The sequence below is a fragment of the Ictidomys tridecemlineatus genome, chromosome 6 (genome assembly GCF_052094955.1).
Source record: "Ictidomys tridecemlineatus isolate mIctTri1 chromosome 6, mIctTri1.hap1, whole genome shotgun sequence".
Lineage (NCBI taxonomy): Eukaryota > Metazoa > Chordata > Mammalia > Rodentia > Sciuridae > Ictidomys > Ictidomys tridecemlineatus.
The window spans coordinates 117,948,417-117,972,307 of record NC_135482.1 but is presented as its reverse complement, the minus strand read 5'-3'; the positions used below and the strand labels follow the sequence as shown (position 1 = coordinate 117,972,307).

Here is a 23,891-nt window from a genome sequence, read left to right as displayed (position 1 = left end):
TCATAGATATTTGTAAGACAATTTACTATAAATCTTCAATGGAACCCTATGAAGCTTTCTAAAATTGGATATGCAAACTCAGTTAACTGAATAAGCCTGTCCTCTAATGAATCATTTCTAAGGGCATATGAAATATATTGAAATCTTGTAATTTTTTTTTAACTCTCTAATTCGACTTCTTCTTTAGTCATTGTTCACTTTTCCATTTTTTCTAGAAAAATTCTCTAAGGAGTTTCCTACAATTATCATTTGAAGTCCGGGTTTCATGGTGACAATGTATTGAAACTATTCCATGTTAAAGTCACTTGTTTTCATCTTTGTCAAACTGTTAGCAGCACTGATATTCAGAGCATTCTCTTTCTTTGTCCTAAACTACATTATTCTCTCTTCTTTACACAAGAAGTGTTGACTGACTGAGAGCATGATGAGAAGTGGAGCCCAGGAAGATCCTGAGCCCTCTGGGCTCCTCAGGCACCAAGCCAGAGGATGCTGAGGGCCCTGTTGGAACAAGCCTCGGTCTTTACCTGGCAGACACCTGGAGCTCCCACATCAACTTCCCACTGGCTCACCCAGGATGTGAGGGACCAAGCACCTGCCTCTCACCACACCTGGATGACCTGATGGTGGCGGCACCCGTCCTGGCTCAATCCTATCTGTCCTAGTCAAAGATACTGCAGAAGATGGCAGTGGGCTTGGTGTGGTGAGAAGAATGGCATATCTGGTACATATTAGGAAGACTTTTTACATGGATTCCAAGTGAAATGGGGGCCACTAAAATGCTGTGAGCAGAGAAATCACAATCTAACTTGGTCTAACTGGTCCACTGTGATAAGAATCAATGGAAAGAGGATTTACAAAGAGACAAGGAGATCCATTAGCTGAGTATTTAGAGAAACAAATAAATAGACTAGGCTGGAGGGTCACAAAAGGTGGGAAAAAACCCAGGGGGATGAGTAACATCCTGAAAGTATGAAAAAAGTGTGCTAGAGGAGGTTTCCATGGGGTCCAATATTGCTAATAGGGTAAGCAAGATTGTATGGAAGAAATTGTTTCTAGATATATGCAAGTGAAAATTGGAGGGAAAATTGGGAAAAACAATTTTGGAGGAAAGGCTGGGTGAAAATATTGGAGTTCAAACAGGAATGGAGGTCTGGGGATGTAGCACAATGGTAGCCGGCTCGCCTAATATGCTTAAAGTCCTGGGCTCTATTCCTGGAATTACAGAGAACAAATAATATAGAAAAAAATAAACAAAGGGGAAAGGAATGTAGCTCAGTGAGTACAGATACTTCTTCCTATAACCTCCTAGCTAAGTGGCATAGTTGGCTATGAACTATTTAATTTAACTGCATTTTTCAATCCTCACATAATGATTTCATAGTATGTTTTTGATGCATTAATTTTTTTCAGTTACGTATGTGCCATCAAAACACACTAAGTTATTAAATCATTAGTTCATAAAACTATAAACTAAACTAAAATAACCCTTAATATATTTTAGAAATATATTATATAAGCTGATTACCATTTGCTCATACAGATAGATAATCACCACAGAAAAAGACAAAATATTTCAAGGGCACTAATTCTTGCTTAAAGCAAATCTTCTATTTCTAGGATATTTTGTAGTATGCGAATACAAAGTTATTATGTATATTAATATACATATTTAATATAAAGTAATAAAATATAAGTAATAAAAAGATAGCAATATTTAATGTATAAACTCAAACATTTTAAGTTGTATGTTAAGTCTCTGTTGAAAAATGTGGTGGGATGCATGCTCCAATATAGTATCTTTAAAAAAGATGATGGCATAGATGCAATTGACCTTTACAAGGAAGATTTACTTCATTAGCTAATTTTGAATTTAGCACAAAAGTCAACAAATTAGTTCCTGTGGGCCCAATCCATCATTTTGCATATTTTTCTAAAGAAAGTTCTATTATTTTGTGGTGCTGGGAATAAAACCCAGAGTCAAGGGCATGCTGAACAAATACTTCCCATAGATATATTTCCATTCTCTTATTAAAAAAAGTTTTAGTGAAATGCACTCCATACCCATCCAGATGTGACTATAATGTGTTTCAGATTATAGTCACAAAGATGCTCTTGTCCACAAAGACTAAAATATTTACTGTCTCTTTGTAGAAAAAGTTTGCCAACTCCTACTTCAGTATATTGAAGATTTGATAGAATTTTTCGTAGATTTTACCCAATATAATAAAGTATTGATGAAACATTGACCCCCATGTGCAATGCATTCACAATATTCAGATTAATCTGATGATTCATTATTTGAGCACTTGGGCATTGGAAACAGGTACCCCAAATCTACTGGTGAGTAGCACTACTGTAACAAGGCAAAGTGCCAGTGCAGCAGGCAGCTTTTTTTTTGTAACTCAAAATGAGTACAAAAACAAAATTAGGATTAAGAAGTGTCATTAAAATAACTGCCTTAAATATACTTTACTTGTGAAATAAATAGTACACTAGAGAGCTAGTCTCATTTTAAGTGCTTGTGTGGTTGATTATTTTATAGATATGACAATTTAACTGGTTCATTATTTAAGACAATTTAAACTAACCCCTATTTGATATGACAATGCCACACTGAATGCTCTTAATATACATTTAATATATACTGTTTCCATAAATGTTCTCAGCATATGCATTGCATGTCTTCAATGGACTCGTTGCATATATCAGATACATTCACCTTTGTACATTTTGTATGATATAGAATTTATATCTTCAACAAATGTGTTCATGTACATTTGTAAATCATGTTTTCTTGTTCCAGAAAGATAAGTAACAGAAGTGAAGCTGGTAGATTTGTGAAATAATATTTGAAATTTTGGTGCATGTAAATAAATCACCCTTGCAAAAGTACTGACAAATTTCATTTATCAACAGGACAGAAGAATGTATTTACCCTCATAATTGCCAAACTTGATTATCATTTTAAAATAAATGTGTCAATATATATATGAAAAATGGCATCTAATGGCTTAATTACTACTTGGAGTATTGCCTTTGCCTTACCCATCATGTTCTTCATTTTTCTTAAGAACATACCTTTGGTGATCAGCATTTCTGTTCTTTCTTTGTTCAATGAATTCATCGCCATTGTTATCAGTGTCCTCCTCACTGTGATGTAGGATTTGTGACACTTCCATCTGATTAATTTTATACTTCTTCCTTGTTATTTTTTCCACCTTTAATGAAAGACCAAGGATAATAGTTACTTTTTAGTAAGAAGAATTAAGATTTTGTTCTCATCACTGATTTCATTAATCAATTTAGTTTGGTTGTCAATATTAGTTCTTAATAATCTTTTTGGTTTTTAATTTTATACAATATCATTGAATTTTTGTCATTTCTGTTTGAGTTGAACAAACAACTTTTTTCAAAACTGCAAAAAGAACAATTCTTCATTCTGTGCTTTTATTTTTGTCCACTCTTTGCTACCTAATATTTGCATACCCTATATGACTGGAAGAAATTAATAAAAGTTGACACAAGATGTGCTCTGTTCAATATTTACTCCTTGGATTTTATGTTAAACAGCCAGGATTAGGGATGTGGCATTCTGGGCCTCAGTAACAGTAGGAAGATTTCCCCTTGTTGCATTGAGCACTTTCTCTCTCATTGTCATTGGATGTTCTTTTCTCATTTGGATCCTGGGATATCAAGGGTGAAGGAGCTCACTCAAATACAGATTTCACTTTCCATAACTATAGCAGGATATATTAGCAATTAGCCCCATTATCTATGTGGGAGTAAAACTAATGTATATGTGGGGAATTGGAAAGTCTCTTCCACTTTGATTTTTCCCTCACACTTTTTATTGGTGTACTATAGTTGTATACAATGATGGGATTTGTTACACAATCATACATATGTCAAATATAACAATATAATTTGATCAGTATTGCTCCCCAGCACTTCTCCTCTCCCTCCTCACCTAACTTTTTCCTCTAAGGATCTTTCTTTAATTTCCATGAGATTTTCCCCTCTTTTTTCTTTTCCTTTTTTCTCTCTAGCTTTCATACATGAGAGCAAAAATATACCCCTTGATTTTCTGAGAGTAACTTATTTCACTTAACATAATGGTCACTAGCTTGTTAATTTTCCTGCAAATGACATGATTTTATTTGTCTTTATGGCTGAATCAAATGCCATTGTGTATGTGCACCACATTCTCTTCACCCATTCATCTGCTGATGGAAACCTAGGCTGGATCCATAGTTTGATTATTATGAATTGTGTTGCTATAAACATGGCATGTATGTATCACTGTAGTATGGTGATTTTAATTCTTTAGAAAAATACTGAGAAGTAGTATAGCAGTGTCACATGGTGGCTCTAGGCCTAGTCTTTTGAAGAACCTCCATATTAATTTTTGTAGTATGTGTATGTGGCAGATAGCTATGCTGTTTCCAAAGTCTGAACCATTGCGACTTGTGCTCATCAGTACAGTATGATATTTTGGTTCCTTTAGGACATAAACCTAGGAATGGTATAGCTTTGTTATGTGGTGATTATATTCCTATTATTTGGAGAAGCTTCCATACTGATTTTATAAAGGTTGTAGTAATTTACAATCTCCCCCCAAAAATAAAGTGTTCCATTTCTCCACATCTTCTCCAGCATTTATTATTATTTATATTATTGACAGCTGCCATTCTGACTGCTATGAAATAAAATCTCAGTGTAGTTTTGATTTGCATTTCCCTTATTACTATGTTGGACATTTGTTCATATATTTGTCAGACATTTTATTTCTTTTTTTGAGAAGTGTCTGTTTAATTCATTGGCCATTTACTAATTGGGCTCTTCTAATTTTGTGGAGTAAATTCTTTTTGAGTTTTTTTTCTATATTCTAGGTATTAATCCTCTGTCAGAAGAATAGCTAGCAAAGATTTTCTCCCATTCTGTAGGTTTTCTTTCACATTCCTCATTGTTTTCTTTGCTGTGCAGAATCTTTTTAATTTGAGGCCATCCCCTTGATTAATTCTGGGCATTATTTTATGAGCTTTAGGGGTCCTAGTGAGAAAGCAGTTGCCTGTGCCTAAATCTTGGAGTGTTGACCTGATGTTTTCTTTCAGAAGTTACAGAGGTATTGTTCTAATTCCTAGGTCTTTGATCCACTATTGAGTTGATCTGGGGGAGAGGCTGTGAGAAGTTTCTAGTCACATTCTTCTACGCTTGGAAAACCAATTTTCCCAGCACCTTTTGTTTAAAAGGCTGTCTTTTCTACATGGGTGTGGGTTTATCTGTGTCTTCTCCTCTGTATCACTCATCTATGTGTCTTTTTTATGCCAATATGATTATTTTTTGTTAACTATAGCTCTGTAGTATAATTTGAAGTCAGGTATTGTGATGCCTCCAGCATTGCTTTTTTAACTTGGAATTTCTTTGGCCATTTTGAGTCCTTTTTTCTTCCAAATGAATTTTAGGACTGTTTTTTCTAATTCTGTGAAAAACATGATTGGTGTTTTGATTGGTATCACAGTGAATTGTATTGAATTTTTGACAGTATGGCTACCTTAAGAATCAATTTCTTTTTTTTAATATTGTAGAGTTTTAATTCACCTTAGGATACTAAAAGACTATTCTGAAAGACAATTTCATTTGGATTCATCTAAATTGTTGAAGCAAGGAAAATGGCATGAAAAATGGGTTTGAAGTTTACATGATTACATACCTTTGGCTGCTTATTTTCAGGGTCATCAAGCATGCTTTTCTTTTCTTCTGTTTTCACTATTAAAGATGATTCTGCCAACAAATGTATTAGTCTATTTACACTACTTTAAATAGTTAGAAGAACAATCAGAGTAAAATGAAAATGCCTAGTACTAATAATAACAATAATATTTATTTTATCAATTAGAAATTGAATTTAAACATTACCTGCATAATTATTATTTATAATGTGGTACTTTGTATTAAAATCAATGACTTGTGCATACTTTTTTTGACAGGCAAATTGATTTTAGTATTATTATATAATCATATGGGCTATATCTTATTCTAATCAGAATGCCATTTTTGTGGATGTACACAATGGTGAGATTCACCATGGTGTTTTCACATATATGCACAGGAAAACTATGTCACATTTATTCCACTGAATTCTTAGCACACTCTCAACTGCTGAGAGTACTTTTGATTTTCTTTTGAGATGGGGTCTCATTAAGGTGCCCAGAATAGCCTGACACCAATTGTCCACCAGGCCTCAGCCACCTGAACACCTAGGCTATACAGATGTGTTCTGCTGACTTCTTTAGAAAATACTTCTACTGACCCAAACAAACCACTTGGGGAGAACTGGATGTTGTTAGCTTCAGTGCAAACAAATACCCCAAAAATTCATCTACAAATTCACCCACTGAACATAAAATGACAAATCCTCAGAAAAAAGAAAACAACTTTTCAATACCATAGAAACATAAAAATCCACACATTACATTATTCTCTACTTCCTAATAGTAAGTTTCAATCAGGCCCTGTGCATCTTTAATGGTTTCCAAAGTGCCTGGTACTTTACTCCTTTACAATGAACACTCTGCCCCTTTTGTTTGTCCACACTTCTGACAAATTTCTTTTCTACTCTAAAGATGTGGTATTCTCTGAATTGTTCCTTGATTTGGGCTGTTGTTCTCTTAATAAAAATAGATAAATAAAAGTTTCTTTCCTTAGGGCACACTTCAGAGTGTTTCTACACCTTTATGGCTTAAATTGTAAATTATTTCTCTACATATAAATTTCTTTTACTTGTGAACAGGAGAAAATCTTTTTAGTCATCTTTGTGTACCCAGCCTTTATTTCTTTGACCCCATAATTATATTTTGAGTCCCTGGTAAGTGCTAATGTAGATAAATGGTGTGGCAATGATTTTGCTTGAATTTGTCCTAAGCTGAGAGTTAAAGCATACTAGCCAGAGAGAAATAAAGGAAGAGAACATGAAAGCCGTTACAAGAGAGGGTAGCAGCTTTTAAGTAGGGTCTGTGTTTGTCAAAAATATTGGGATGGTGAGGAGGAATGGCAGAGGACAGGGAAAAATGAAGAAAAGGATAAAAATAGTTGAACAGAACTCATTCTATCAATGTTTTCTAGGTAAGTTTAAGGTGATTGACATGAGTATTCTCAAGAGTGGTGGTTCATAGTTATACATGCATCAAAATAAAATCACTCTAATGTTGTGGGCAGGATGGAAATGAGGGGTATAAGTATAAATGGAGGGAGATAAATAAGTATAAGACAATAGAGCAAAATAAAGATGACAGGGGCCTAAATGGAGGGAACATCCTCAGGATCACATAGGATCCTACATTTTCAGCCCCCAGAAAGATTATGTTTCACTAAATTATTAAAAGGATAAATCAAAGTCTGTGGACAATGAGACTCTACTCATGACTATTAATAGAGCTGGGAATGAAATGCCCTTTGACCTGGCCCAGGGTTCCATTATTATGGTGATATTGTGTTGTGTGCATACTCCACAAGCCCAGGGAGCAGGCTACATTTGTGTTGTGATCCCCTGGCTCTGAATGGCTTCTCAGGATGAACCCCATCAGTGGCCAGGCCTAGAAGCCTTTCATGATGGTGACTCATGGAGTCAGCTCATCCCCAAAGAGGGAGGGACACATGCTCCACTCCAGCAGTCTTGGGCTCCTGGTGGATGAGGGTTTGTGAACACAGGAAGCCAGCCCAGTGCTCCCCAGTTATGTATATATATCACATTTCCTTAACATTCATCTCTTGAAGGTTACCTTGGTTTATTCCCCATAGCTTGGCTATTACAAACTGTGCTTGGCTATTACAAACTTGGCTATTATACTGTGAGCCTATTTCCCTATGGTGTGCTGAATTTAGATCTTTTGGATATATTCCAAAGAGTGGGAAGCTGGATCATATGCCATTCATAGTGTTTTTTGAGAAACCTTCATAGTTTCATGAGAGGCTGTGCTAATTTGCAATTCCAACAACAGTGTTTGAGTGTACCTCCCCCCGTATTCTTCCCCAAACTTATTATTATTTGTATGCTTGATGATGTTAATTTTAACAGAAGTGAGATGAAATCTCAGTGTAATTTTAACTTGTATCTCCCTTATTGCTAGAGATGTTGAGCATGTGTTCATATATTTGTTGGCCACTTAAATGTCTTCATTTGAGAAGTATATGTTTAGATCTTTTGCCCATTAGCTGATTGGGTTATTCCTAAAGAAAATGTAGTAACTAAACATAACAGAGTATTAGTAAGCCATAAAGAACAACAAAATTATGGCATTTTCTGGTAAGTGGATGGAACTGGAGACTATCATGCTAGGTGAAATAAACTAGGTTTGAAAAGTCAAAGGTCAAAAGTTTTCTCTGACATGTGAAAGCTAGTCCAAAATAATAGGGAAAAAAAGGGAAAGTGAGAAAGAAAGGAAAAAGGTGTGTGTGGCGCGGAGGAGATTCCATTAAAGTAGAAGAAAAACCCATAGATTAGATGAAGGGGGCTAGGGGTAAGGAAAAGAGATAGGATAAGGGAAGAAAAGCAGAATGAATCTGACATAAGTTTCTCCATATATGAATATACCACAGGGAATCTCTCCATTATGTATATTCGCAAGACTCTAATACAAAAAAACAAAGAAACAAACATAATCAGGTGTGTTAGTGTATGCCTGTCATCCCAATGGCTCAGGAATAGGAAGTGGAAGGATGGCACTTTTGAAACCAGCCTGAGCAACTTAATGAGAGTATAAGCAACCTAGTGAGATCCTGTCTCAAAATAAAAAATAAAAAATGCTGGGAATGTGGCAATCCCTAGTACCACAAATAAATAAATAGACAAGATAAACACAAATACACAAAATAATAGAATAGAGGGGAAAAAGAAGACCTAGTAACAGGGGAAGAAAGTCAAGAAGGAAAAGTCAAATACTGGGATCCAAACTAGAGCAACAAATATTCCATATTTTCATAATTGTGTCCAAATGAAACCTAATTTATGAAAAAATAAAAACAGCCAATTAAAAAAATGATAGAAGACTGGTGGTGAATCTTAGTGTCCAAGAGCTGTTTAGTTTGAAAAATAAATGGGATTCAATCCCCACCATAGAAATAAAACAAAACAAAACAAAACAAAGGAATAGTGACAAAAATTGGAAGAAAAACATCAGTGGTACACATAAGTAACTTTGAATTTATCACTTGTGGTCACTATTCAATGACGTGAATGATACACGTCATTGTTCTCTATACAATACAATACAATTCTAAAGGTCTGAGAAAATTAAATAGATATATACAATATATTGTTTGATTTTCTAAGTGCAGTCCTGATCACATGAGTGTTGTGGGCATCACATAAAGTGTGACAAAATATACAACATTTTCAGTGCAATTTCTCAATAGGCTGGATGTCATAATGGAAATAAAATGAATTATTTGAAAAGATGAGTTTTCCTATTTCCCAGACTGGCATTGAAATCCTGCCTCAATCTCATAAGAAGCTGGAATTATACTAGGTCTCACTACCTACCTCACTGCAGTAAAAATATTTCAATATTGGGGAAAAATTATGGCTCATTAATCCACCTCTGTGAAGCCCTAAAAAGTGTAGTGACTCCAATAGCAGAGCTTAAAACATAGAAATATTTGAGATAAATGTTACAACTTAAAAATCTTGGCATTAGAGCAGATTATGCTAAGTGAAGCTAGCCAAGCCCTAAAAAACAAATGCCAAATGTCTTCTTTGATATAAAGAGAGCAACTAAGAACAGAACAGGAAGGAAGAGCATGAGGAAAAGACTAACAGTAAACAAAGAGGAATGGGGGGAGAGAAAGGGAGAGAGAAGGGAAAGGATATGCAAATGATAGAAGACCTTCAATGATACACAAAAGTATAAGAGGTTATGATGGTTGAGGGGGAGGGGGAATAAAAGGGTGAGAATTGAACAACAGCAGAGGAGGCAGAGAGGGAAGGTGGGAGGGGAGGGGAGGGGGGAATAGTAGGGGATAGGAAAGGTAGCAGATTACAACAGTCACTAATATGCCATTAGGTAAAAATGTGAGTATGTAACAGATGTGATTCTGCTATCTGTATCTGGGGTAGAAATGGGAGTTCAAAACCCAATGGAGTCAAATGTATGAACGATGATTTATCAAGAGCTCTGTAATGTTTGGAACAATCAATAAAAAAAAGAGTAAACAAGAAAAAAAAGAAAAAAATCTTTCTTATTAATATATACTTTTAATCATGGTTGCCAAGATTGACACTGGCCATGATTGTGCAAAATCATCATTTCAAATGAAGGAAAAAAAGAATTAGGAATAGGAAGAGTATACTAATTCACAAGTTTTAATATAATATAATTCATTTTAGAGAATTTGTTCTGTGAAATTTACCAGGTTTGAGTGTTCTTATGGCCTTGATCCCTCCTGCTTCATTTGGAAAAGAATCTTTCATGGTAGTGGTAGGCTGGATGTATTTGGAAAGGAAAATAAATATTACATTCTTCATACCATGTGAGATCACTAATCCAAGATACAAATAAAAATCAAATTACTTTTACCTTAGGAAATTTCTCTTGAGACACCGAAAAAGCAAAAGGGACATATATCATTAACCATTAAAATAGGACAAAAACCACTCATCCATTTCTTCTGAATTAGTTTGGAGCTGAATCACTGTGCTTAGCTTTGATAATGATTATTATACTTTTGGGTGTGTCTCCTTTTTGTGGTTGGTAGAGTCACATGACCAAAATGTACTGAAGAACACCAGGAATATGTAGTTATGATTCCAAAAATGAGATTATGTTTCCAATGACCAAAATAAATTAGGAATGTGTATTTACAATCCTAAACATGCAGACTGATGGAGAAAAATGTGACCTCTAATCAGAGGACAAAAGCAGGACCTTGACAGGCTAAATGTGAAAGTTGATTTCAGAATGTAACAGTGTGTATCTTTAATATAATTAAAAAATATTTAATCCATCACATTATATTTGTGTGTCATATCCCTCCATTTCTTCTACAAGTTTAATAGTACAAAGCTATCATAAGGGCCCAGATAATTGTACAATTTGTTGCTCATTAAAAGAAGTTCTCTGCACTGGTCAGCTCAGACATACTTTTAGAATGACAGCTAATGAAAATATTCTTGTTTTTTCATACCTATGGGAGAAATAGGTACACTGATAATTCTTATTTCCTCTGGTTTAGCCATGTTATCATTTCTTGATCCACTCATGAGAGAAGACATAGGAAGCTAAGGAGAGCAACTAAGAACAGAATAGGGAGGAAGAGCATGAGGAGAAGATCACCATTAAACAGGGACTAGAGGGGGGAGGGAAAGAGAGAGAGAGAAGGGAAATTGCACGGTAAAGGAAGGAGACCCTCATTGTTATACAAAATTACATATAAGAGGAAGTGAGGGGAAAGGGGAAAAAAACAAGAGAGAGAAATGAACTACAGTAGATGGGGTAGAGAGAGAAGATGGGAGGGGAGGGGAGAAGAGGGGAGGGGGGATAGTAGAGGATAGGAAGGGCAGCAGAATACAACAGACACTAGTATGGCAGTATGTAAAAAAGTGGATGTGGAATCGATGTGAATCTGCAATATGTATACAGGGTAAAAATGGGAGTTCATAATCTGCTTGAATCAAATGTATGAAATATGATATGTCAAGAGCTTTGTAATGTTTTGAACAACCAATAATTTAAAAAAGTAAAAAAAAATACTAAAATGTGGTAATCACAAAGAAGAAAGCATGTGTCAGAGTTATCTCATATCAAGAACAATTATAATTCAAAATAATTAGATTTAAAATAAAAATTATTGTGTTCAAGGAATTAACTCTACAAAGTCTTCTGCTTAAAAAACTAAACTCTTTTGATATATCATGTTAGTCTTTAAAGGATCTTATCAGAAAATTAGCTATCTAAGAATGAGACTGTCACTCACAAAAGAGTATATCCATAGCAGGCCCAAGACCATGGGGTCAATTCATAGTACTATCACTCCCCTAAATGAAAACATTTTAGAAACTTTAATAAGATAACCAAAGTTTCTGAAATGATATATATCTCAGATGAACAAATACATGATGCAAAAACACCCATTCCCAATGCCTGGTTGTTAAGGAGAGGAGAAATGAGTAGCTGTAGATTACACAATATTAGCAGCCCTACATCTTCCAATAAACTCAGGACCAATAAAATCTCATTTTTTTACTGATTCAAATATACTGAAGCCAAATGAAATTCATCCTCTCAGTTTCTTAATTTCTGCTTCCTTCTTACCTGTTAAGAGACATACTCAAATTATAGACAAGATTGATGTTTCCCTATGATCTAGTTGTAGCCTGAACTATGATCTAATGATCTTCACTGACATTTCTCTCAATACTTTTTCTATAGGAGGTTTGTTCCCTTGCTACCCAGTATGTGGTCTAGGGAGCAGGAACATTGGAATCACCTTTGATTTTATTAGAAAGGTAGAATCAAAGAACTGCTGAATTTGAATGTGCATTCTGGACATTAGAATGATGATGACTCATTAAATGTTGAGATTCTTGGGCTATACTGATTTATTTCTAAGTTCTCTACCTCAACTTTCTATTTTTTTTCTACTTCTTTTTTTATTTTTTTATATTTATTTTTTTAGTTTTTGGTGGACACAACATCTTTATTTTTATGTGGTGCTGAGTATCGAAACCAGCGCCCCGCGCATGCCAGGCGAGCACGCTACCATTTGAGCCACATCCCCAGCCCCTCTACTTACTTCTTTAATTTTTTCTTTTTTTTTTATTGATTGTTCAAAACATTACAGAGCTCAAGACATATCATCTTTCATACATCAACTTTCTATTTGGAGTTAGCCCCAGACTCCTCCTGTTCACATCCCTGATGTAAGCTTTTCAGTAGACATTTGAACAAATGACGACTTTGCATTCACCCAAAAAGCAATCTGTTTTTTCTCTTTTGCATTTTTTTTCTCTCTGCTATTTTCTGTCATAGGAAGTAGTAACATTTTAGATGATGATGTTAAATCATATACATACATAGCAGACTATATGGGTTTATATGTAGTTATGGTAAACAAAACATTGCTCTATGTGATCAGAATCAATTCAATGGGTTTGCAACAGTAAGAGACAGTGAAAGTATCAAAAATCCTCCTACTTGCCAGACAAATTGATGCTATAAAACTTAACTTCTGTCTTTTTTCCTCAATACAATTTCAATAGTACATTTATTCAACTATTAGAATATACTGGTGGTCAGGTTGAAAATAAACATCTCATATCATGAATTATTTTCATATATAATTCTTACCTTCTATATGTTCTTTTACTTTGTGTTTTTCTCTTTGATTTGCATCATCATCATTTTCAGATGAATGAATATGAAACATCTTCAGAAGCCTCCCAAAACAACCCTGGTAAAGTGAATATCAATAATGAGTGGCATAAAGATTTCTAATCACAATCTAATAAGACATCGAAATTTATAGTTTTGAGATCAATGAGTGAAGATTAGACAAGTGCCTAATGAAAATCGAAATATTTCAAACTGGAACCTCATATACACTCTCCAGATTAAGCTACACTTTTATCTCCATATGGAAACTGACACTGTAAAACCAAGACAAAGCACAAAGAGACATATTTACTGACAATACAATAGATGATGTGCATATTCCCACAAGGAACAAACTTTAGTGTACCTGATCCAACACTTCATTTCCCACCAAAAGAGGATATTTAATAAAAACTAATTTTAAAAAAATTCTTACAAATACACATGCTGTTATTCAGCATTGAATATTGAATTCATTCCAGTGACTGACTTATTTTAGTGTATGAATAAGAAACTGGTTTTGATAAAAGAGTCTGGATTATGTCATATTAAAAAGAAATAATAGAGTATTGATGTTGCTTCTTTTAGATCAGCAAGAGTTTACCAAGTCTAACTATCTTTTGTTAAAATTTTTCCTGATAAAAAATTATTTGAAAAAATGGCATAGTACTAAGAAATAAGTTTCTATCTATTCCCTTTAACCAACAGTACATAACCATCAGGTTGAGCATGAAATGATTTCCAGTTAAGGAAGAACAACAAAACATTTACCAAGGAGGGCTGGGGTTGTGGCTCAGGGATAGAGCACTTGCCTGGCACATGTGAGGTACTGGGTTAGATTCTCAGTACCATGTAAAAATAAATAAATAAATAAAATAAAGGTATTGTGTCCATCTAAAACTAAAAAAAATATTTTTAAAAAAAGTTCCCCAAGGAAGGAAAGAGGTACACAGTCAGACACAAAACTGACTGATACCTGAGTGGTGTGCAGCTATGCCAAGATATAGTGTGGCTATGGGATAACCAGGGTGCAATTAGAGGGAACCAGTGAATAACAAAGGCATTCCTAAGACAAATGGACTGCAGCAGCACCAGGCAAAACCTGGCTGAGTTGAAGAGGAAAGCTGCACTCTGGTGAGCTCAATGGGAGAATCCCAGCAATCCCAGCAAAACCCAAGTCCAGTACAGTCAACCAATCATTTTCAGCAAAGGAGAGACTTGGATTCTGCCTGAAGGGAAGATAAGTGTACTGGGATTCTTTCCTGCAGCTTCTCAGAGTGCCTGCCTGGGAGACTTCATTCACTAGGGCTCCTATTCTCAGATTTCTTCATGAGAGATTAGAAATCACAAACTTTTTATTTTGACTTCAAGGCTCAACTCTGACATGAATTCACTGTGTCATGAGGTATTCACAAGAGTCATATTGGGTTATAGGAGAGAAATATAAGGTGCACATGTGCTGGGAGCTCTGCACAGCTGAAAAAATGCACCTATAGTTTACCCAAGGGAAAAAAAGACAGAGACTTTCATTTCAATGTGATGTTTGTAGCTATGGATAGACCATCATCTGGTAAGAATCACTGTTCACACAGGTGAGCAGATATCCCAATTATGGACATACTTAAATTTCAGAGGCACCTGGGGGGATTGCCCTCATTTCCACCACTGACATTGGTTCAGGGATGTCCTTGGGGTCTCTGATGGATCCCAGAGGGGGAAACCTAGTTAGAAATGCTCTTTAGCTGAGTCTGTGTCAGAACACTTGCATCTCCAACACAAACCAGCCATCTCTATGACATTAGAAGAGAGAATGACTGGGAGGTAAGAACAGTAAGAGTTTTGGTAAGCTATTTGGCCAGTCTATGGAGTGCAGAGCAGTGGGGCCATGGCCCATTGCAATTTGGTGCTTTCAGTTTAGTGACAGGGAAAACAGCTTTCTGTGCTTTCAAGAGGGAGAAGATTCCAAGAGTGCTGAGACAGGTTCTGGTGGAAAGCTTCATTCCTGCAGTACACTACCCAAGCACAGATGTGCAAGGAAGCCAACTTTGTCCTAATCAGAGAGAGAGATAGGGAGGAAATCCTACAGGGACTTGAGAATTGCATACTCCTGAGCACATTTGCTAAAAGGATTCCAGAAGTGGGGATTGCAATACAGATCAGTCCCCAGGCTCCGTGTTGAGGCAGGGTTTTTCAGGCAGTTCCAGTTTTTCCCAGACTCACATCCCTGGGTATAAAACAAGTATGACTATTCCTCTGTAAATGAAAACTTTCCCTCAGCACCCATTGAGAGTGGGAGAGATCTGTCTTCATACTTCACCACCAGGATTGTTCTATCTGGACTTGAGCTCAGGAGAACAAGCAGAACTACATTTCCTTACAAGAATCCCCTAAAGTTATTGGATTCTAAAATTATAATTCCTAGGCAGAGACACATTTATGTGAATTGCATCAGCACATTGAAATCTAAAATAGTTTTTCTCTTCTGTTACTTGAGGCATGGAGATCATTTTGTAAAGTATTCCATTGGTAGTTGTTTTTTTTTCTAAGTTGTAGTTGTTGCTGGTAATTATTCTCTACTTTGAACAGATGTTGATGGGTAAACCTAGCACTTTGGTCAATCTCAGTGGGGCTCTGACACTGAGATGATATAACCCCTGCCAAGGTCAATTTCTCCACAGAGAAATTGCTTCAGTAAAATGACCCAACATATATCTTGGAAGACAAATCAATCCAAATTCATACACAAACCTCATCATAGCAATACAGCTTATGAGAGAAAATAGGGCAATAACATACCTAAAAAATTTCAGAGTTGCTCCCAAACTACATGGTGTACTTCCATTCACTAAGAGGTTGAAGTAAACTCCTTCATAATTATTACTGATTTTCTACATGGAAAGGAAATGAGCTGGGAAGTTATTATAAGTTCCCTAACAGCAAAGTCCAATCTGGAATGTAATATCCATGATGGAAGTTGTGTTTCTATAAGGAGCCTCTGTCCTACCTTGACACTGACACTAAAGTAAAGTTTCAATGAAATCTTTGAGTCACTGGGAATTAAAAGCCTTTCACATGGTCGTGCTCAGTGACCATGGCTGTTATATTTGTTCAAAATTTCAACCTTTATTAATAAGTTTTATATTTAATGTTATTTCATTGATAATATAAGGAGATTATCCAAAAGGAAGCACAATAACTATCAGAAATAAAACTTTCTATTATCATGGTTTCTTATAGTATTTGTAAATTCATAACCAATTAAATGCTTAAGTTCAGACTTCAGTATCAGATTCTAAGGCTCTTCTGAAAACTAATTTCATTTAGCCAACTCTTCATTATCAAAGTAAGGAACACTATAGGAAACAAGGAATTTAAATTCACAGGTTTACATACCTTGGCCTTTTTCTTCTCTTTACCATCAAGAGTTTTTGGACCTTTCTCTGGTGGCACATCTAAGTGTGGTTCTGCTGACAAATGTATAGATTTACGTAAAATACTAGACCACTTTTTTTTTAAAAAGAGAATATTCTATCAAAATTAAATAAATTCATCTAATAATAATTTAACTTATATTTTCCCAAATATGCATTTAAATTAAGCTTAAATTTTAGCTGCATGTTTAGATTGTAATTTATATTGCCATTATTTAGGTTGGGAATTAAATTCAAGGCTTATGTATATCTGGCAAATATTCTGGCACTGAATTTAATCTCTAGACCTTTTATATTATTTTGACATCCTGCCTCTCTGAAGTACTCAGGCTGGCTGGAAACTGCAGTCATCCCCCAAGCAACTGTGATTACAGAAGTTCTTAATGTCTCCAGCAAATACTGACTTCTGAAGGAAGTATTTTTACTCATCCAAAACTTCAAAAAATCTTTTGGGGAGACACTAGATGTCATCATATAGGTGCACACAAGCATCTCAAAGATTCACCACTCAAGACAAGTGGAAAGTTCTCAGAAACAAAATTTTAAAATACCATAGAAACATGAAGATCCACACGGTTTACTATGTTCTACTTCAGAACAGTAATTCACAATAGCTAAACAATGGAACACACCTAGGTGCCATGCAATATATGAATGGATAAAGAAAATGTGGTATGTATCTTCAATGGAATATCACTAAGCTTTAAAGAAGAATAAAATAATAGTATTTGCCAGACAATGGTGGAGTTGGAGAATATCATGTTAAGCAAAATAAACTAAATTGCAAAAAAAGAAAACAAAGTTCAAATGTTTTCTCTAATATGCAGATGTTAATTCACAATAAGGGGTATGTGGCACTGAAAAAGAATAGATATACCTTAGATTAGATAGAGGGAAGTAAAGGGAGGGGAGGGGATGTGAGTATAGAAAGGATAGTAGAACAAAAGAGACATTATTAATTTATATATATAAATATACATATAATATATACCAGCGTTTCTTAGGATGTTCAATTCTGTTTGTGGCTGTGGGAACATGTCAGTTTACGGGTGGTGCATCAAGGTAGCTCTGCATGACCTGGGACTGAGTTCCTGAACACCTTTCTCACCAGGAGGAAGATAGGAAGATTGGAACAACTGGCACTACATCTCATGCCAAGTTTGGTCCCTGAAGCTCACAAGGCTTTCTGGCATTCTCTAATATGCTTCTCTCCCTGTCTCTCTCTTTCTCTCTCTGTAGCCAGTCATCTGAGATTCCCCCCTTCACGGTGCACACCTGCTTGCTTCTTTTCTCTCCATTGACTCCCTGTACTCTGTTTTGCTCCTTCTTCAATCCACCTTCTACTGTCCCCTCCAGTGTTTCCCAACCTTAGTCTGCTCAGGTTTTGAATCATTGGTTCCAATCACCTCATGACACTCTGGATGTTACCTGTCCCTCAAAAGGCAGGAGATGTACCCATTGTTACCTTCCACTACTCAGTAGATTCCCGTCTTCCACTATTCAAATAGGCTGCTGCTTAGGATTGAAATAAATATGCTGTCCACTGTAATTTTTTATATGAAAAATATAAAGGCTCTTACCTTCCAGAGTATGGGCTTCCTTTTCAATCATATCCTCAGAGGAAGCATCCAAGCTCTCTCCTGAGCAAATCTCAGAGACTCTCTGGTAAAATTAATATCAAAATTGATATCATTTAAAATTAATATCAATAACCGATTCTGAATCAGCATTTTAAAGCAGACATGTCACTTGGGCTGTGCACATCGGTAAGGATTAAAAAACTAGACAAGTCTAATCTTCCACAATTGAACGATTGAAAAGAGAACTTCATATATCTTCCCCCATGAAGACCAACTTTCATCTTCACATGGCTACTGACTCTGAAAGGAGAACGCCACCACAGAAGAAACACATCCTCCCGAAACATACTATCTGATGCGCAAAACTGCGCAGACATACTACTCCTGGAACACCTAACCCGACTCAACGTTATCTAGCATAAAGAGAGAATGATATTTGAAATATACTCCAGCACATTCTGACAAATTCGGATATCAGCCAGCATTACACACTGGCAACATTCTGATGAAAGGACATTTGTGAGAGAATCACCTTGGTTTCTAAGAATTTGAATTATGCTATGCTGAAGGGAAACGGAACAGCGTTACCTGGGCCTCCTTAGCTGAACAAAAACTTTTGCAATCTAAATAACCTTTGGGGAAATTTTCACTGAGAGGAAGACTCATCCTTCGCATATGATGCCAAATTAGGGAGAGAAAGGTTTCTCCATTTTGCATTTACCTAACTTGGGCTTAATGTTGTGGTTGTGTAGGAAACACTTTCTAGTCAAAAAGAAAACAGTGACAGAAAAGGGTACCAAGGCATAAAAGTGATTTTGAGTACACATTTTCAGACCCCCTGGTACATGAAAATTGAATAGGCCAGCAGACAGGCACAAAGAGAGTGTGGAAGAATCTAGCAGGGCAACTCAGAATATCATGGGATTGAAAATGTCTTTCCTGACTGCAGAGTCCGAACATTCAATGTGGATCTATGGGAAAGCAAAGGTGTCTCTCTTTTCTTTCTTTCTTTTCCTTCCTTTCTTCCTTTCTTTCTTTCTTTCTTTCTTTCTTTCTTTCTTTCTTTTTTTTTCTTTTTTCCTTTCTTTTTTCTTTCTTTCTTTTTTTCTCTGTCCTTCCCTCTCTCTCTTTCTCTCTCTCTCCCTCTCTCTCTCTCTCTCTCTCTCTCTCTCTCTCTCTCTCTCTCTCTCTTTCTTTTTTTCCTTTTAAATATTCATTTTCTATCCTGCTCCTTTTGTCAATTTGTTTATTACTTCTGCAAGCCTTTGGGGGAGTTTCTTGGATCTTCGAGATAGAGATACAAGATCCTATTCTTGTGTCAACAGTAATGTTTTAACATCTTCCTTTCCTATTCTTGCCCCTTCCCCCATTTTCTCATGGCTCTCTTGCCTGAATGCTCAGGAAGCTGTGTTCCAGATTTGACCCAGTTCTCTCATGGGGAATAGACACTGAAGACAAGGCCTATTGAAATCCATGGCCCTTGATTAGAGGCTAGGAATATAATCCTAACCTTTTGGGCCACAAGTAGGGACCACGCCATTGGTGTTTTTCATTAGTTCATCATAATAACCATCTGTTAAATCAGTCTAATATTTGATCATAAGTCATTGATCATTTCAGGTGGTTATCCAAATGGAAGCAGAAAACCCCAAGCAATTTTAGGCCTCAGACCTAAGGAGCAACTAGTTCAATAAGGTACCATGAATTCTGAAATGGTTTGCACATTCTTAAACTTTCCAAGTGTTTTTAGACCTAAGGATTCAGTGATGATCTCGGCTTGATGAGAATAGTCAGAGAGGTCATTTCATGGGGCCTACTGTCCATGAGTAGAGCAAGGCAAGTGTTGGGAAGCCAGGAAGGGAAATGGACATGTTTACATACCTTTGGCTTCCGCATCTTGGAACCACCAAGGGTTGTGCCCGCTTCCTCTGCCTTCACATGGAAATGTGGTTCTGCTGACAAATATGCAGATTGACATAAATGAATCAGAACATCCTGAACAGGGATGCTGTGTCCTAATGCAAATACATAGGTCTAACAGTAATTCACTTCTCTTTTCCCACACATGCATTTACCTGCAGCTTCACTTTCAGCTGAATGCTGATTTTATTACTTACATTGCTACTGTGTGTGAGTGAGTGATCCTGGAATAGAACCCATGGACTTTGGCATGCTTGGCAAACACTCTGCCACTGGATTTTCTCCCTTGGGATCCTATTCTAGGTATTAGGAAAACCATTGGATGAAGCTGACATAAATTTCCTAGGTACACACACTGGTGTTTCTTGCATTGCTCCCTGGCTAGCTCTTTACTTGTTTTTCCACTGGATGATTCCCTTAGTTCTGGATCATCACGATTTCTGGGTTGCAGGGAACAACATTATGGGTCCCATCCTCAGTCAATGGTATCAGTCACCATTGCCAAGAGTCTTGATTTACTTGACCTGATAGTTGACTGAGCTCCTGGTAAGTTCTAGTGTGGATAAAAGACTTCAGATGTGGTGGTGTTCCTGCAGGTAGGGCCAGAGCAGTGTCTCAATGAGTGTGCACGGGGGGGGGGCAGCCAGGGGTGGGAAATGGTGACAGCAAGGAAGGGATTTGCAAGGGAGAGAAACAGACCATGATTCAATGGCATCTGCATGGCTCAAAACCAATACAGTTGGAGTCATGTCAAGTGACCGAAAGGAGAGGGGACAGGGATGCATACACTGAGAGAGGCCCAATTTACACTCTGAAAGGTTTCTAGTTGACTTGACAACACTGGGACCTTCACGTGCATAAAACATCAGTGCATAAAGGCAACGTGGGTACACCCAGGTTCATGCCTCATATGTGCAGTGTAGGGAGAACAACATGACACATCCCCTGGGTACATGGAATGTGAGGGGCCTGTGTGAAATTGGTGGCGAATGTGTAGAAGGCAACCGCCCAATAGAATATCCATGCACACCTGGACTGGGGGGAGGGATGCAGACATGTAGAGGACACCAAGGAGCAAGTCGTCAGTGCGAGGGAACAATGAGCTTCTTAAGTGAATTCAACTAAAAATCTGTGTCCCAAGAAGAGGAGATCACTTCACAAGTCTATAGAACATATGGAATCAGATGGGACATGAACTAGAGGACAGGATTCAGGTTTTTGTGTTCACCATCTGGTTTCTGTGCTGCTCAGCTGCCTACACTGAGGAAAGTGTTCTTCATGTTTGGCGAGTGATGTCCTGAGCTGGCATTCAGGCTCAGTGGTAGAGAAACTGCTTCGCATGTCAAGGTCCTGGGTTCTATTCCCTCCCTTGAAAATGAGTATTACAGGCATGAATAGGAATAGGATCGATGGCATCAGTGTCTTGAAGGAAGAACTTTGGATGGGCAGCCTCAGAGACCATGCGAGGAAGTGATTGCCTATGACCCAATAATACAATATTTCTCTTTGGAAAGAGGGGAGGGGAAACATATAGTGATGTAACATATTAAGTGAGTGCAGAATAAAGCACACAGAAGGAAAAGGTCACTGACGGACTAAATCCGTGCATAGAGCACAATATGGGTGTGAGCCATCAGAGAGTACACTGGGTGTCCTGGTAGCAAGCAATCTGATTGTTTTTACGTGTCTTCTTCATATGTCTCACTGGCTCATCATCTATTTTTGTGTCCAAGTCCAATATGGACCTCAGTCTCTCAGGAGCCTGACACTCCCGCCTAGCTGTCCACTGCACATCTGGAAACTCTGCAGCACGTTAGCCTAAGCTTCCTCATTCATGATTATAAATCTTTAAATCCAGTGGTGGATCTTGGGGTTTACACACAACCGAGTTAATGCTTGCCTTGAATGGTATTTTTCTCACGTTGATAAAGGCAATTTGGTACCAACGTGAATGCCCACGTTGACATTGGCCTTTTCTGTATCCAATCTCCCCTTCCAATGGGGGATACCAAAGAGTGAGGAATGGGAGCCTTTCAGAGGTTTTCACATAATGCCACCATTTCAGGTGTGTCCATAGACGCCTTTCCAAAGAAATCCTAGTGCAAAATGTACCTGGTGTAATAGTCTTGACATCCTTCCTCCTGGCACCCTTCATCTCTATGTCTGTAGTTTCACGAGAATGTCTCAATCCAGTGGGAGGCTGGATGGGTTTGGGAAAATGATATCAAATAAATGCTGTGTATTTACTGCAATGTGTAGGTCATAGGAAGAGAAGCGCAAGGTGCAATTACCTTCAAGGAAGGAGCCCTCTGAGATCCTGAAAAGGAAAAGGGACACAGAGTCAATTAGCCATGCATGTGACAAAACCAGCCATAGCTTGGTCTCATATTAAGAAGGAGCTGGACACTCATGCTTCACTTTGGGAATAACTTTGGTAGCCTTGGGCCCTTTAGGGTTTGTGTGCATATTTCCTGGTTTGGGGTCCTCAAAACCTCAAGGCTGCATGGTACCACCTTAAACCGGGGCAGAAACGTAGGTTGAATCAACACAAGCAGTGAAGTTTCCAACCCTGAGACTCTTTGCAATAGCCATAAATCAAAGAGGAAAGCGAATGCATGCCACCAGAAAGAGGCACAGTGAGGAAAGATGTGATGGCACATATGTTCCTTGACACCTATGGGAGTTCTTCAGTGGGCTGCACTCCCAACACCTGAGCTGTTCCTCCAGTTGTGCTAGAAGTCAGTGAGCACCAATTGTGTAGAGTCCAGTGAAAGGGGTCATCCATTTCTGATCCAAGAACTTTGCCTCCACCCATTGCCTGACATACACACTTTCGGCAGAAGGGCTCATTCAAAACATTCTTGATTTCCATACCCATGTGGGACACATGTGTGCCTTTCTTTCTTGCATCCTATGGTTTTGAGAACTTGAGCTTGCTTGATGCAGACACAGGAGAAGACAGAGGGCCCAGTTCTGAGAAAGCAATGGATGGTAAGTTTAATATCTGAAAGTATGGTAATGCAAAGGGAATGGTCAACTGTGTGTGATTGCAGAAGTATTTTCCACCGATAACTTTCCCTACTTAAAACATTTGGGAAGGCCCATTAAAAAATAAGACTTTGGACACTCAAAATATAAGTTCTATAAAGACTTCTTTTTCTAATGCATCTGCTTTTCTATATCTTGGCCATTTTTCAAGAATTTTCATGAAATGCCTCTCATAGAATGATATCTGAATGATGTCCTGTGTCACTGAAGAGTAGAGCACCTTTGTAGCTTGCTGAAAGCCCTGGATTCCATCGAACTATTTCCCCCTTCCCAGAGTTGGGAATGAGATGAGTGCTGTCCTTTGAAAACGTCCAATGCTTCTACAATCATTGTTATCCCATGTGAATTATTAACTTCCCTGCAAAATGCAGGCTCCTCTCCTGAAAGTGTGTCAGAGTGAAATGACTTTCTCACATTTGACCCCATTCTACCATTTTCATCTTTATTAAAACATCTATGAACAAATAGTAGTCATAGGTTTTTGAAGGAACTCAGATTAAATGCATTTTGTCCTTCCTCATCCTTATCTCCTTATGTGCCTAAATATC

The 23,891-nt window shown here is 37.2% G+C and overlaps 3 protein-coding genes across 5 annotated transcripts in view; all 3 read right to left on the bottom strand.

Moving 5' to 3' along the window:
- Nucleotides 1-10,473, bottom strand: part of LOC144364741 (ankyrin repeat domain-containing protein 26-like) — a 34,343-nt gene extending 23,870 nt beyond the window's left edge. For all 3 annotated transcript variants that reach the window (XM_078015582.1, XM_078015583.1, XM_078015581.1), the window contains exons 1-3: nt 10,405-10,473; nt 5,711-5,781; nt 3,079-3,218 (exon numbers count right to left, since the gene is read on the bottom strand). In XM_078015582.1, coding sequence (XP_077871708.1) covers nt 3,079-3,218; nt 5,711-5,781; nt 10,405-10,465 — 272 coding nt within the window. In that variant the 5' untranslated portion in view covers nt 10,466-10,473. The remainder of the gene's footprint in view (nt 1-3,078; nt 3,219-5,710; nt 5,782-10,404) is intronic.
- A 1,794-nt stretch (nt 10,474-12,267) lies between these two features.
- On the bottom strand, nt 12,268-23,263 carry LOC144365099 (uncharacterized). The gene is made up of 8 exons (XM_078015909.1): nt 23,170-23,263; nt 22,587-22,612; nt 22,408-22,495; nt 20,257-20,327; nt 18,376-18,457; nt 16,758-16,828; nt 13,341-13,443; nt 12,268-12,305 (listed from the first exon to the last, which is right to left on the bottom strand). The coding sequence occupies exons 1-8, from the start codon at nt 23,171-23,173 to the stop codon at nt 12,268-12,270; spliced, it is 483 nt and encodes a 160-aa protein (XP_077872035.1). The 5' UTR covers nt 23,174-23,263.
- The window catches only part of LOC144365098 (uncharacterized), a 41,351-nt gene continuing 40,666 nt past the window's right edge, over nt 23,207-23,891 (bottom strand). Inside the window, exon 12 of the mRNA XM_078015908.1 lies at nt 23,207-23,268. Coding sequence (XP_077872034.1) covers nt 23,207-23,268 — 62 coding nt within the window. The remainder of the gene's footprint in view (nt 23,269-23,891) is intronic.